The sequence below is a fragment of the Capsicum annuum genome, chromosome 11 (assembly GCF_002878395.1).
Source record: "Capsicum annuum cultivar UCD-10X-F1 chromosome 11, UCD10Xv1.1, whole genome shotgun sequence".
NCBI classification, from domain to species: Eukaryota; Viridiplantae; Streptophyta; class Magnoliopsida; order Solanales; family Solanaceae; genus Capsicum; species Capsicum annuum.
The window spans coordinates 214,708,815-214,722,862 of record NC_061121.1 but is presented as its reverse complement, the minus strand read 5'-3'; the positions used below and the strand labels follow the sequence as shown (position 1 = coordinate 214,722,862).

At 34.0% G+C, this 14,048-nt stretch overlaps 1 protein-coding gene and 1 pseudogene across 4 annotated transcripts; both read left to right on the top strand.

Moving 5' to 3' along the window:
- The first annotated feature begins 2,010 nt into the window (after positions 1 to 2,010).
- On the top strand, positions 2,011 to 12,352 carry LOC107847911 (arogenate dehydratase 2). 4 transcript variants are annotated; one of them, XR_007047014.1, is made up of 13 exons: positions 2,011 to 2,443; positions 2,801 to 2,868; positions 5,603 to 5,695; positions 7,836 to 8,036; positions 8,111 to 8,191; positions 8,336 to 8,431; positions 8,516 to 8,593; positions 8,726 to 8,815; positions 8,915 to 8,982; positions 9,571 to 9,652; positions 9,787 to 9,856; positions 11,819 to 11,967; positions 12,054 to 12,352. XR_007047014.1 is itself a non-coding variant. In XM_016692511.2 (12 exons), the coding sequence occupies exons 1-11, from the start codon at positions 2,173 to 2,175 to the stop codon at positions 9,844 to 9,846; spliced, it is 1,188 nt and encodes a 395-aa protein (XP_016547997.1). In that variant the 5' UTR covers positions 2,011 to 2,172; the 3' UTR covers positions 9,847 to 9,856; positions 12,054 to 12,352. The 4 variants fall into 4 exon arrangements, 1 of the variants encoding a protein (XP_016547997.1); XR_007047016.1 differs by lacking the exon at positions 8,915 to 8,982; XM_016692511.2 differs by lacking the exon at positions 11,819 to 11,967.
- LOC124889188 lies at positions 3,409 to 3,527 on the top strand (annotated as a pseudogene).
- Positions 12,353 to 14,048: the final 1,696 nt, after the last annotated feature.

Sequence of the window (14,048 nt, the reverse complement as noted above, 5' to 3'; positions counted from 1 at the left end):
TGTGTGTTCTACTATAATTAATTTTACAATACGTGTAATGAAATTAGTAATACCTTTTTTCTGTGCACAAAAAAATTATTAAAATAACAATTTTATTTTTTTGAGCTAAAGTTATTATTTTCCTACTATCATATATTTTCAATAGAAAAATAGAAAGATAAAGAATAATACACATATTTATTCTTTAATTTTTATTTACATCATCAAGAAACAAAGAAATCTTGAATGACAATAAAAAAGAGAAATTTATTTATTATATATTTTAGAATTCTTTAATTATTAATCATAAAAAAATCATAAAGTGATAGCCTAACAGTGCAAAATTTATATATAAAAAATATAACTGAAATACCTGAATATTAATTGTTGAGAAACTGCATATTCCTACAACACAAATAGAAAAAAAGAAAATAGAGAAAGATGAAGAATAATATAAATATTTATTATTTAATATTTTTCTTTATATCATCAAGAAATAAAAAAATCTTGAACGACGATAACAAAGAGAAATTATAAAAACATAATTTGTAATAAATTAAATCTACATATAACTAATGTAAAGAAAACTATAATATTGGGGGAATAATATCTCTACGTTGATGTGCAAGGAATAATAATCAATTTATAGAAGTTCAAATTCTTTTCTTCTAAGAAAAGGATTCTTTAAATATGGAAAAAAAGTTATTGTTCTTTTGGAAAAAATAATAATCAATTATGCTATTAAATTATTTACGGTACTATATTATGTTTTTAACTAAACAAATTATTTAAGATAGTTTTTTTTCTTTTCGGATCATAACGTGAAACATGGAAAATATGAGGGGGAATTACCATATATTTTAGTAGTTTATAGATATTATATTTTAGGAATTTTAAGTTTTATATATTTTAGGAATTAATATTATAAATATAATTATATAATAAATTAATGATGTGAAAAGGCGATTTTATGTATTACAGAGCTTTTAATAAAGTGCAAATCACTTTTCTAACGGTCTTTACATTTTAAATATATTATAGATTATAGACATAGATATATATAAAATAATTTTAATTATATATAATAATACTATGTTTTTTTAAGAGATTGAGGCTGCATTTGTCTTTTTTAAGATTCAGATGTCTGAATCTGAATGCACATCTGAATGATTAAGATGTTGTCTCTAAATATGAAAACTGAATGATTAAGACTGTTTGTTTTTCAATATCTGAATCTGCCAAAAAATTATTTTTATATAATAAAATAAAAAATATAATTCAAATAAAAAACTAATTATATATCAGAAAAGTATGTAATTTAATATAGTAAAATTATTTATTTGATTGAAAAAAAATATTTATGTTTGTTAGTGATAGTAGAGATGATTTATAATAGTAGTTGCGGTGACAATGATTGATGTTAGTGATTAGTAATGTTAATGGTGATAATGTGACGGTTGGTATTGTAGTGACTGTTATGATGATGACGGTTGATAGTGGTGGTGGTGGTTGTGATGTGATGTTGCTTAATGTCAGTAATTGTGATGACTGAAAAATTAATGCATGATAGTTGATGATGTGTTGGTGCTAGTTGGAGATATTAGTTGTGATGGTGGAGATGATTGTTATTAGTAAAGATAAATTGTAGTGATGATAGTTATTGAAGTGATGGTAGACGTTATTAGTGACAATGATAGTGGCCGTTGAAGAATGTGTGAAGGTCGAGATGTATTAGTGGTAGTTAGCGATGATATTTGTTATAATAAATGAGTTGATCGGTAGTAGTCGATAGTGGAGGTGGAGGTGGTGGGTGGTGGTTGATAATGATAACGGTGGTGACAGATGATTATGAATAGAATGATGGTGAATATTATTTAACACCAAAATACCTCTTCAGACCTATTAAAACTTAATTCTAAATCTGAATGATTAAGATCTATTCAGATTTATTAAGAGCTAAAATCTCAATAAAAAATGTAAAGTCTGAATTATTCAGATCCATATATCCATTAAGTATAAATAAATGAGCCGGAATGAATGGTATACTAGCTCGAGGCCAACACATTTGGTAAATTTCCATTCCAACAAAATATGTACACCAAAACAGCCACCATATGTATCTCTCTGTCCTCCCTCCATTTCTTCATCTCCAAAACTCTCTCACACACACACAGTGACAAGTGAAAAATCACTATGTCATCCACCATTCTCCGTTCCCCAAAACTCCCTTGTCCTCCCGATCCAACCACCTCAATTCCCCCACCCCACAACCAATCCTTCTTCACTCCTTTACCAAAACGACGTCGTTGTATCTCGATCTATACCTGCTGTACTGCCGGTGACCAAAGCAGTAACAGTGCATTCGGAAGTGAAATCAAAAAAGGACAAGCAATTGAGTTAAATAAAGTCAATGATGATAATCCTTACGAATTTAATGCTAAAGATTCACCTAATCCATTGCCAAGTAATTCATCCATTTTTTTTTTTTTAATGAATTTAGGGTTTTTTTTGTAGTGTAATACTTGTATTTTTGATATTTTTATTTCTTTTTTTTTTTTTTTTGCTTTTTGCTTTTTTTTTTTTTGGTAGTGTAATAGTAGTCTTTGATTGTTTTTTGGGGGGGCTGAATTTAGGGGTTTTTTCTTAGTGTAATGCATGTATTTTGATTTTTTTTTTTTTTCAGAATTTAGTTTTTTTTTTTTTGTAGTGTAATAATGCTTGTACTTTGATTGTTTTTTCCCCTGAATTAAGGTTTTTTTTGGCTAGTATATGCTTGTATTTTGATTGATTTGTGCTGTTGTTGAAATTGATGAATATTTAGGGCCATTAACGTCAGCTGATTTGAGCAATATGGCTTCTGAAGGTTCTCGTCTTCGGGTTGCTTATCAGGTTAGGAGTGGATTTCCTTTTTTGTTTATATACTACTAATTGATCAGTATTCGAGTAATTGAGTTCGTCTGAACCTAGTACTTTTGGTTTGGAGCATTAATTTTTATGTATAGATTTACTAAAATTGCAATAAATAGTACTTGATGAATGGAATGACACCCATGTCGGTGAAGGACAAGAATCCTGGGCTCTGACAGCCATGTCGGTGAAGGACGAGAATCCTGGGCTCTTTATAAGGATTGGGCAATCCTCCTCTTTTTTTTTTTGTTTGGTTTATATTAATTGATTAACTGAGCTGCAGTGATGGGTTTAAAGTTAAGTCATCGAGTTCATTTGAATTCAGTAGAACTTGATGTAAAGATTAATCATCGAGTTCATCTGAATTTAAATGTAAATATTTACTAAAATGCAGTAAATAGTACTTGAAGAATGTAATGATCCGGCATCGGTGAAGGATGAGAACCCTGGTTCTTAACGAGGCTTGGGCAATTCTCCTCCTTTTGAGCTACTCTTTTTGGGGGTGGGAATTAGCCTCTAATTGGATGCGATTATACCAGCACTAACGCACCAGATCCCATCAGAAATTCAAAGTTAAGCACTCTTGGACGAGAGTAATACTAGGATGGGTGATTCCTTGGGAAGTCCTTGTGTTGTATCCCTCCTTTCAAGTCGTGGAAACAACCTCTTGCATAGACGTGAGGTAAGACTGTGTACTAAACTCTTGTGGTTCAGCCTTTCCCCGACCCCGTGTATCGCGGGAACTTTAGTGCATTGGGTGAGTTAGGCTCAAATCTTTATTTGACATGGTATCAGAGCCGGGCCTGATCCGATGTGGGCCCTCAGGGTCCCGGACTATTGTAGGGTGGAAATACTCCCGGGTCCATGAATTTGCATGCACAATATCGGACAGGAACCCCCAAGTGAAAAGTGAAAAATGTATGGATGTGGGAGTGAGGGGGTGATGAATGAAATATATCCCATGTTAGTGAAGGACGAGAATCCTAGGCTCCGTACAAGGCTTGGGTGATCTTCCTCCCTTTTAGCTAGCTTTGGGGCTGTGAGTTCAACTCGAAGCTTAATTTGACAAGTTTTTATTTGATAACCGTGATATCCGGGCCAGCTTGCACACCTCGATTAATTCTACGGGATACCTGCCACCTCCCATCAACAACAGGTACCAGGTAACTCTGTAACTCTGTCCACCAAGGTTAGAATAGATGGGAAGAAATCACTTAGGGGTCATTTGGTATAGTGTATTGAATAATACAACACATGGATTAATTAATGTGTATTGTTAATACCTTGTTTGGTATCTTTTTTAGCCTATGTATAACTAATACTTGCATTATTTATACACTCTATTATGTATTGAGGTGTGTATTAGTAATACACACCATTTTCAATGTATTAGTAATACCAAGCTGTCCCCTCAAAACATTCCATCTTTATTACTCTCCTCCCATTTTCCAGAAATAACGTCAATACAACAATAACAATGAATCCAATTCTTACAATGAATCCAATTCTTTCTTAGCTAATGTTTAGCTTGTACAATTCGACGATTGCAGTGAACCTGAGAGTTGGTTTTGATTGAGGAGTTGATCTCAACCAAATAGAATTACAAAGCTAAGACAAAATTTATGTTTATTTCATCTGCCCTCTGTATTTTTTTACACAACAGCTTCCATTGACAGAGAAAAGAGGGAATTGTGAGAAAAAGAGAGTGATCGAAGAGAAATAGAGGGATAACAGATTTCACAACCAAAAGAGTTTTGAGCTTTCTGATGAATTCTCACCGAAAAATGTTGACCCCTCCGGTGAAGCAACCTCCATCAAAAAATGCAAAATTAGCGACCAAAAATCTCTCTAATTCCGACCAAACCCCACCTCGAAACTCCAATAAAATTGACCCGATTAGCCCGCTCATTCCCTTCACTGCCGGAGCTCACCGGAGCTCCAGCAAAGCAATGACCACAACCCAGACACTCCGATTTTGATTGAACCATTGCTAGAAAATCGACCAAAACCCCTTTTAATTTTTGTAGAAAAAATCATGGAAAGAGTGAGTATATAAAAGATACAGGGAGGGCAAGGGTATTTTGGTAAATAAGTATCTTTTTATTAAAATTATAAAAGTATATATTAGCTTTAATACATCAAACCAAACGTTGTATAAAAAATAATGTCTGCATAACTAATACCAGCATTCTAATGCTTGCATTAATAATACAAGCATTACTAATGCACCTTATTCAGCATTACTTTTATACACTCTACCAAACGACCCCTTAGTGTTTATCTCTGTTGGAAATTGAACGTGAGATCTCATGGTGCTCAACCCAACTTCATTGAACCATTTGGCCACACCCATAGGTGCCTAATTCTACAAATTTGAACACATAATCATAAAAAACACAATGTGTTTGATGCTATGAACTTAAATGTTGAATCTATAAAGTTTAAATGCTTAATTACCCCTAAACAGAGGTAGATCCAGCATCGAGGAGTGGGTTTTTGGGGCTTGGATTACATATATGTATATGCTGGCTTGGGTTTTTTGAGCTCGGATTGTATATATGTATGTGCTAGATTGGGTTTTTCGAGCTTGGATTGTGTATATGTATATGCTAGATTTTGCTCCCACTAGTTTCAAATTTTTATGTGTCCCTGTTAATCAGGTTGCTTGTCTTCCTCTTGTTGAGGTACCTGATAGGTTGATTTATTGTGTTTTCAGGGTGTGCGTGGTGCTTATAGTGAATCAGCGGCAGAGAAAGCTTACCCCAACTGTGAAGCAGTTCCTTGCGAACAATTTGATACTGCTTTTGAAGTGAGTTTTCCTTCAGATTCTAAAAAGAATATGCCTCAAATTGTTGGTCTTGATGAAGTATGCATTTTAATACGTTTAGGAGTGGATGATAATTAAATCATAAGCAACCATATCCATTATTGATTGCTTCATTTTGTTAAATAAGTATTTCTTACCTTTCAAAAGAAAAAGTGAAAAGTCAACACTGTCTATCTGAGTTATGGAACTATAAGGGGACGGGTGAACTGGAGGAATGCTATTAGGTAATATCAATAGGAAGATCTAACAAAATGACAAGTTTTGTGAATATCTGTGAGTCGAGCAGTGCTACATGAGAGTGATAATTGGATCTCTAGACCCAACATATAATGTCATGGAAATATGGAGTATTGCAATACATGTGTCACCATACAATATTGGATAATATTAGAAATGATCAGACCCTACAGATGGTGCAAGTAGCACGCAGAAAGGATAAAGTAAATTAAGGTTGAATGCAATAATTTGGCCATGTCACCTGTAGACCTCATATATTGTAGGTGTGGTCATATGTTTATATAATATGTTACAAGGGAAAGATTTTCTTAATCCAAAAAAGAAAAGAAAAGAAAAGTAGACATAAAATCACATGAGGCAGCTGTCTAAAAAGATCTATAATCTCTTGGAATCATGTGGATTTAATTAAGAGTAGAACAAACTGGAAGCAAAAAGATTAGTTGTTATAGCAGTTTAGTTCTTATAGCTGTTAAGCTAATAAATGGTTTTTGCACTCTTCAACATGGATATGAACAGACCAGTTAGTTACACATAGTGTATCCGTATTAGAGATTAAACTGAGAGCAAGCCTGTGTAAGAGATTTGTAGTATTTAAGAACAAGCTGCTCAAGCTGGGGACATGCTTGCTGCGTTGAAATGTTATGTGAAAAATGCTGTTGTACTCGTATAGTTTTCTTTTGTTCACCCACAGAGGCATAGACTTCATCAGAGGCCACCACTTATGTTCATAAGACGTCTCTATTATTGAGTTTGTCCCATTCCTCTGTTTTTACCTATCTCTGCCGTTCTCTATACTTGTTAAATACCTCCATCTTGGAGCTTGTCTTAGATCATGAACCCTATTGGTTTCTTATAGAAATATCTAGAGGCAGTCAAGTGGTGTTGAAGAAAGATTTTTAATTTTGAAAGGAGGGGAGAAGACTATATGACATTACCGTTCTATATCTTCCGAGAAAGGCTAATATAGTGGCCGGCACATTTAGCAGGAAGTCTAAAAGTATGGGTAGCTTGGCTTATTTGAAAGCTACCAGGTGTCCATTGGCTAGGGAAATTCAGAATCTATCTAACAGCTTAATAGTTAATGGAACTTGAAGTGTCCGAGAGAGGAGAGAGGTGAACTGTCAGCCTGTGTAGAAGCAAGTATTTCTCAGCCAATTATTAATTTATTTGAATATTTCTTTTTCATAATCTATCTTGGGTAGGAAATTGGTTGGTTTTATTATGCATGAACAGAAATACTGGTGCATGGGCAGAATATCTGGTCGTAGTCCCAACAATTTATGGATACCATATTTGTTTCTGACACAATTTGTGACTTACAGCAACAGAAATTATCTGATCATAAGTATCATCCGCTTACTCTTATTGTAAGAATGGTACCAATTCTCCTTTAGATTGTGTCAGGCTCGATCAGCTTTAACTGATCTCTTTAATATAATAGTGATGCAGATAGCCGTTGAAACAGCCTCTTGCAGAAATGCAGGGTAAGGTTGTGTACAACAGACCACAATGGTCTGGCCCTTCCGGACCCCGTGCATAGTGGGAGCTTAGTGCTCTGGGCTGTCCCTTTTTTTTAATAGCCAAATCCCAAATTTATTCTTTAAGCCTTCAGCTAGTTTAACATTTCTCTTGAAATGGTTTCAGTCAGTCTTGCTACACTAATTCGGTGAGGCAATAAATAATAGTTCGGGCCTGCCAAACTTAAGACCACAAAAGATTCTTGAACTGAAAGCTTGTGTGATTTATTATTTTTTTTCTTTAAGGCTAAGGTCACTAAAGATTCTTATTGTAAGTTTTAGTTGTAGCAGGAAGTCAATTCCAATGTCCTTTGAGCTTATGTATATCAAAACGGATCACGTTTTCACTTTCCTTTCTTGTTTGATAGGCTGTTGAAAGGTGGCTTGTTGATAGAGCAGTTTTACCAATAGAAAACTCTTTAGGCGGGAGTATCCACAGGAATTATGACCTTTTGCTGAGACACCGTTTACATATAGTTGGAGAAGTCAAACTAGCAATTCGGCACTGTTTACTGGCTAACAATGGTGTCAAAATCGAAGACCTGAAAAGAGTTCTTAGCCATCCGCAGGCATGCTTCTTTTGCTTCCTAAATAATTTATATGGTTGAAACTCATAGTTACACAAAACATGGTTAAACATCAGGCTCTTGCTCAGTGTGAGAACACATTAACGAAGTTGGGATTGGTCAGAGAAGCTGTTGATGATACTGCTGGTGCAGCCAAGGTGAGAGTTGACACAAGATTTTATGACTGCTCCACTTTTGTGATTTACAAAATTCCATAATTGGCGTGCTAGATTAAAATGGATTCAACAATTTATCTTTAGACTTCTAAATCATAGTATGTTTCCCTTTGACTGTTTCTGCAGTATATTGCTTTCAACAAACTCAACGATGCAGGGGCAGTTGCAAGCTTGGCTGCGTCTAGGATCTATGGTTTGAATGTGCTTGCCCAAGATATTCAGGTTTACAAAAAATTGATGTAATAATGTAGTTGTCTGTTGATATTTAAGTCATTCGCCAGTCTATCTTATGTAAGTATATTTCAGGACGATTCTGATAATGTCACCCGCTTCCTTATGCTGGCTAGGGAGCCCATTATTCCTCGTACTGATAAACCATTTAAGGTAGTCCCTGCAGTTTAGCTACTTCTGGTGGTTTAGCAAATACTGTAATTACATTGGTATAATTTTCTCAACCTCTTCAAAGTTTATTCTCCCCTAATTCTGTGGCTTGTGTTTATCTATTAATCATGGAAGACAAGTGTAGTCTTTTCGCTTGATGAAGGTCCTGGGGTGCTTTTCAAGGCACTTGCTGTTTTTGCAATGAGAAACATCAATCTTACTAAGGTTAGTTCATCTCTGCAGAAAAATGCTGGTTTATTTCTTAAGTCACGCGTTAGATATGAAAACTCGACTTTTTGTTTATAAAACCAAATGTTGGCTCAGATTGAAAGTCGTCCACTGCAAAAGCAGGCTCTGCGAGTGCTTGATGATAGTGTAGATGGATTTCCAAAGTATGTATCATACAACTCTTCTCTTTACCTTTGCAATTTCAGAACAGAATTTATAGAGACTCGGGATAATATATAACCCAAGGGTGTGGCTTAGTGGTCAATAAAGTGGTTGGGAACCATGAGGTCTCAGGTTCAAATCCCAATGGAGGCAAAAACGCTAGGTGATTTCTTCTCTGGGAGCGGAGCTACCCAGTACCTGTGCTGGTGGGAGGGTACATGTGTGATGGTTGGAGGTAAAATGTACCCTGTGAAATTTAGTCTGGGTACACGTGAGCTAGCCTTGATGCTATGGTTATCACTAAGTTGTGTGGACTCTTCACTTTTGATGCCGCATCGGTGTCGGATTCTCCCAAAATACACTAGTTTTGGCGGAGCCGATGTGCACCTGTTGATATTTTCGAAGAGTCCGAGCAACATAGGTTATCACCAAATATGCACACACACACACACACATATGCGCATAAACGCACACTCATACATATGAAATGCTTCATTATTACTAGTATCATCATATACTCAGAAGCACTGCTTGTCATAATGACGTTGTGTCGTCGTGGATTTTTCAAATTGTGCAACATGCTTGTGCAGGTACTTCCCTTACCTTTTCTATGTTGATTTTGAAGCATCAATGGCTGATCAAAGGGCTCAAAATGCTCTGGGACATCTGAAGGTACTTCTTAGACATATTTGATATTGTAGTGTTTATTGGTCATTCATACAGAAAGGATCAAAGTAAGACCACTCATAAGGGGGTTGTCAAAGTGTATAGTTGAGCACCGAATGAAAATTGTTTTTTCCTTGCAGGAATTTGCTACATTTTTGCGAGTTTTAGGGAGTTACCCTTCAGATAGTGGAATAGCTTGACATTTACAAGGTATCACTTATATATTTGGGAGTTTTTCTGAGAGATCCATTATAGATTTTTCTTTACTCTTCTTTACCGAATAAATAAATATTTGTTTGCTCAAGGGTCTTTTTAGCCTATGGCCTGAGGTATACACATCACTGTATTTTCCTTTTTCAACTTGGAAGTAAATTATTGTCGGTATGGAAAAAAGGAGAATGGAAGTAGACGGCGTAAATCCTCAAATTAAGGATAATCAAAAGAGGAGATAAGCAGATATTTTATCTCTTAATTGAGACTGAGCCATTCCATGATAGAGCACAAAAGTAGATGAACAACTTGCTAGGAATCTTTCTTCCCCAACTCCAAAATCATAAATTAAGCAGGTGACTTAGTGAACCAGACAGCTGAATTATAATCACCTCCCCACCTCTTCGGGGCAAAAAGTAAGAAAAGAGGGAGGACCAAATAGTGAAAGAAGGGTTGCGATGTATGTATCACTAAAGGTAGAAAAAGGCATTATGAATTGTGGTCTGCTTACCTGTAATATCTAGATTATTTGTGCTGTGCGTGTCAACCTTAAGGGGTCTTATGTTAGCTGAAATAGTAGTTTGCTGAATGAAAATCGAGGAAAAGAGAAATTTGCTCAATAAAAAAGGATGCCTTTTTGGTTATCAAAAGAACTAAGAATAAAAAGGAACAGAAGTGATGAATTTCACATTTTTTGCTGATGGAAGATTTCTTTCCATTACTCTTTCATTTGGGTTGATCAAATCTGAAGAAGTTGCTTTTGGGTAGAATTTTCCTTCCATTGTTTGATGGATTCAATAACTCATGAGAACCATGTAAAGATAATGAGAAGACACATAAAAGTTGCTGTTTACAAGAAGGAACATCTAATTAAAGAAAGAATACTCGATTAAATGTATCAAAAAATGGAAAGGATATTCTAGATTATCATCAACTTAGTTCGGAACGCAAATCTGGCTTTGTTCCTGACACGGTCAATGCATGTTCATTCCTCTTTGATTTGGTGAAAGAATGTGTCTAGTGTTCCTCTTTGATTTGGTGAAAGAATGCATCTAGTGTTCCTCTTTGATTTAGTGAAAGAATGAGTCTAGTGTTCCTCTTTGGTTTGGTGAACGAATAAGTCTAGTTCTCGGTGTGAAGTTTAAGGAGCCGTTGTAGAGCCTTTTATGGGGTTTGGTGAGGAGTAATTGTTGGTTTAGTTTAGGAAGAGTGGCTTTTGCGCTGTGGTCAGATCACCCAAGAATATGATAAAAATCTTTTCTGGTGCTGCTTCATTTGAAAAATCTCCAGTTTTTCTTTGCCTAGAATTGGCATCATCTGCAGTTGGTATTCCAAGGCAGATGGCGCCCCGGCCCCGCCCCAAACACACACCAGCATAAGCAGAGGAAACATTTCCAAGTACATCGTGAGGCCCATGGAATTAGTTGTTGACATTGCTTCTTTTTCCTTGTACCTCCCTGATGATAACCATTCCTCTTCAATCATGTGATTATGGTGATTGCTGTTGGTGCTCTGTCAGCAACTGCATTTGTTGATCGTGTTATTTTAAAAGCATTTGCAGCATCTGTTTACGCTTTACTTGTCTTTAGCAACTACACAATGGATTAAAGACGAGCAGAGGAAACTCTGTATCAGGTTTACAAAGAAAGATAAACTAAAATGTACTTTTACAAAGAGAAGGAAAAATTGCAGAAACGGATTTTCTTTTGGGGAGGGTAATTAGGGGATTACAAAGGATTTTAAGATACAATAGTATAAAGTATAGGTTAAACAAGAGGTACTTGTAAAGCTGAAAAGTCCTAAGTTGGGAGTGACCAACTTATTATAGCTTTTAAGCTAATTTTGGTTGTAGATAAGTCAAAAGTTTCTTATATGCTGATTGGACCAACGTACACCCTTTAAGATATACAACTGTGGTGATCAGAGATGATGAGCAATGAAAATCTCAGAAATTGTTTGCAGGACTGGTTATGCTTTGTGAAGCTCGTAAAGGATTTTGATCAGCTGTATTTAGCCTCTCCAGACACAAAACCATATGGTTTCTGTGACTTCCAGAAAAGTTGTCATCCTCTTGTTGAGCTTTATAGAATTAGTTGGCATCTCAAGATTTGGTGTTTACTTGGTTCTTGATTCTGGAAGATCTTGTCTTCAAATTTTGAACTTTCTAAACACTAACTAATGCTAATTGCTAATGCAGGCAAGCATGTAAAGATGCACGCTGGTGAAATTAGGCTGAAATTCCACTATGGATAACCATGCCACACTAGGATGTGATTACTGATATTCTTTTTTCAATCCAGAATTCATCATCTTTTCTGGTGTTCTCTCTTTATTTTCTATCCCAGATCTGTTCTCTTTGGGGGTTCCAGAGCGTATTGGTGAAATGTACATGAGCTAAGGATTACATGTATATGTGTATGTGTACAATGTGTGTTTGTAGAATCTTTTGCCCTTATTGGTTATATTTATGAACAACACCCATAATTCTTTATTTCATTGGTCAACTTGCAATTAGTGTCCGTACTCCTGCACATAGCTACTTTATAAACCATAGAGAATGAGACAATGTTGCGTGGGGAAATCAGATTTCTTAGGGGCCGTTTGGTTTGCAAATAATCCCGGGATAAAATTTTTTATCCGTCGTTTGGTTGTAAATATTTGGGATAACTTATCCCGAGATTAATAATTATTAGTTCCGGGATAAGTTATCCACCCAAATGGTGGGATAACAATCTCGGGATTATTTTCCTTTGGTATAAAATTATATAAGGACAAAAATACCCTTTTGAGATTGTTATATATAATTAAATTATATATAATTAAACATAATTAACGTATAGATATTCATATTATTAACATATTAAATTATGTTTAATTAACGTATAATATATTCATTAATTATGGATATAATATATTACGTAATATATAACGTATAATATTATGAATATATATACGTTAATTATGTTTAATTATATATAGATTATTTAAATATATTTAATTATAATATATTATGCTAAATTATGTTAATTATGTTTAATTATATATAATTTACTTATATATAACATAATATATAACGTAATATATTCTCACACACATAAATTATTTTTAGTTAACGTATAATATATTCATAAATAAATAATTTTTTAACAGTTTACCGTTCAAAATGGTTGTAAAATATATAAATTATGTTTATTTATATATTTTAATTTCTCTAAAAAATAATAAAAAAATTTAAGAATGAATATTTAAAGTTTAAAAAGAAATATACATATAAAAAAGTTAAATAAGATGGAGGGTATTTTGGTAATCAATCAATTTATTCTTAGAAACTATACTACGCATATTATTTTGAATACAATAAACCAAACACTTAATAAAAAATAATTTCAACATAACTAATCCTAGCATAACTTATCTCATCACAACTTATCCCAGCATAACTAATCCTGATATAACTTGTTTTCAAACCAAACGACCCCTTAGATTCTTATAGAAGTGTATAGGTGTACAAATATAATTTGACGCCTTGCAGTTTTTAATAAAGTTTTTTTTTTAAGTACATATTAGCCCCATGTAAGTTCTATAAATTCATATACGATGACTTGAATGAGACGTGGAAAATTTTCACAAATTAATATCTTATTTTTTTCAATAGTTACGTGCACTCTTTTTTTTTTTTTTTTTTCCTTCTAATTATTAGTTTATAGTACTACTTATCCAATTTGCTATAACTCAATTCCAGTAGAATTATCAATTACATGTCAAACATTATACTCATGAATAAATAGTCCTATACTAAAAATCAAAGACGAAATAAAATTGGAACAACTTTAAAATGAAGTGTTATATTATTACGCTGGTATATAATGTAATTCACTTCTAGTAGAAGAAGGAGAAGGATTTCAAAAAAAAAAAAAAAAAGGAGCAGAAGGACAACACGAAAGTTTATTCCTTTTCATAATTTAAGACTAAAAAAAAGACATTGTAAAGGGCTAAAAAAATAATTTCTTCCGTGCCGCCCAACCAATAAATTTGTGTAGGGTGCAACTAGATAAGTTTATTTTCGTGCAATAACCTGCGAATCACATAACAGATGTAGGGCCCGTTTAGATAGGTTGAAAAAAAATTATTTTTAAAAAATTCTTTAAAAGTATTTTTGAAAGTGTTGAACTTATTTTAAAAATAAGTAGTT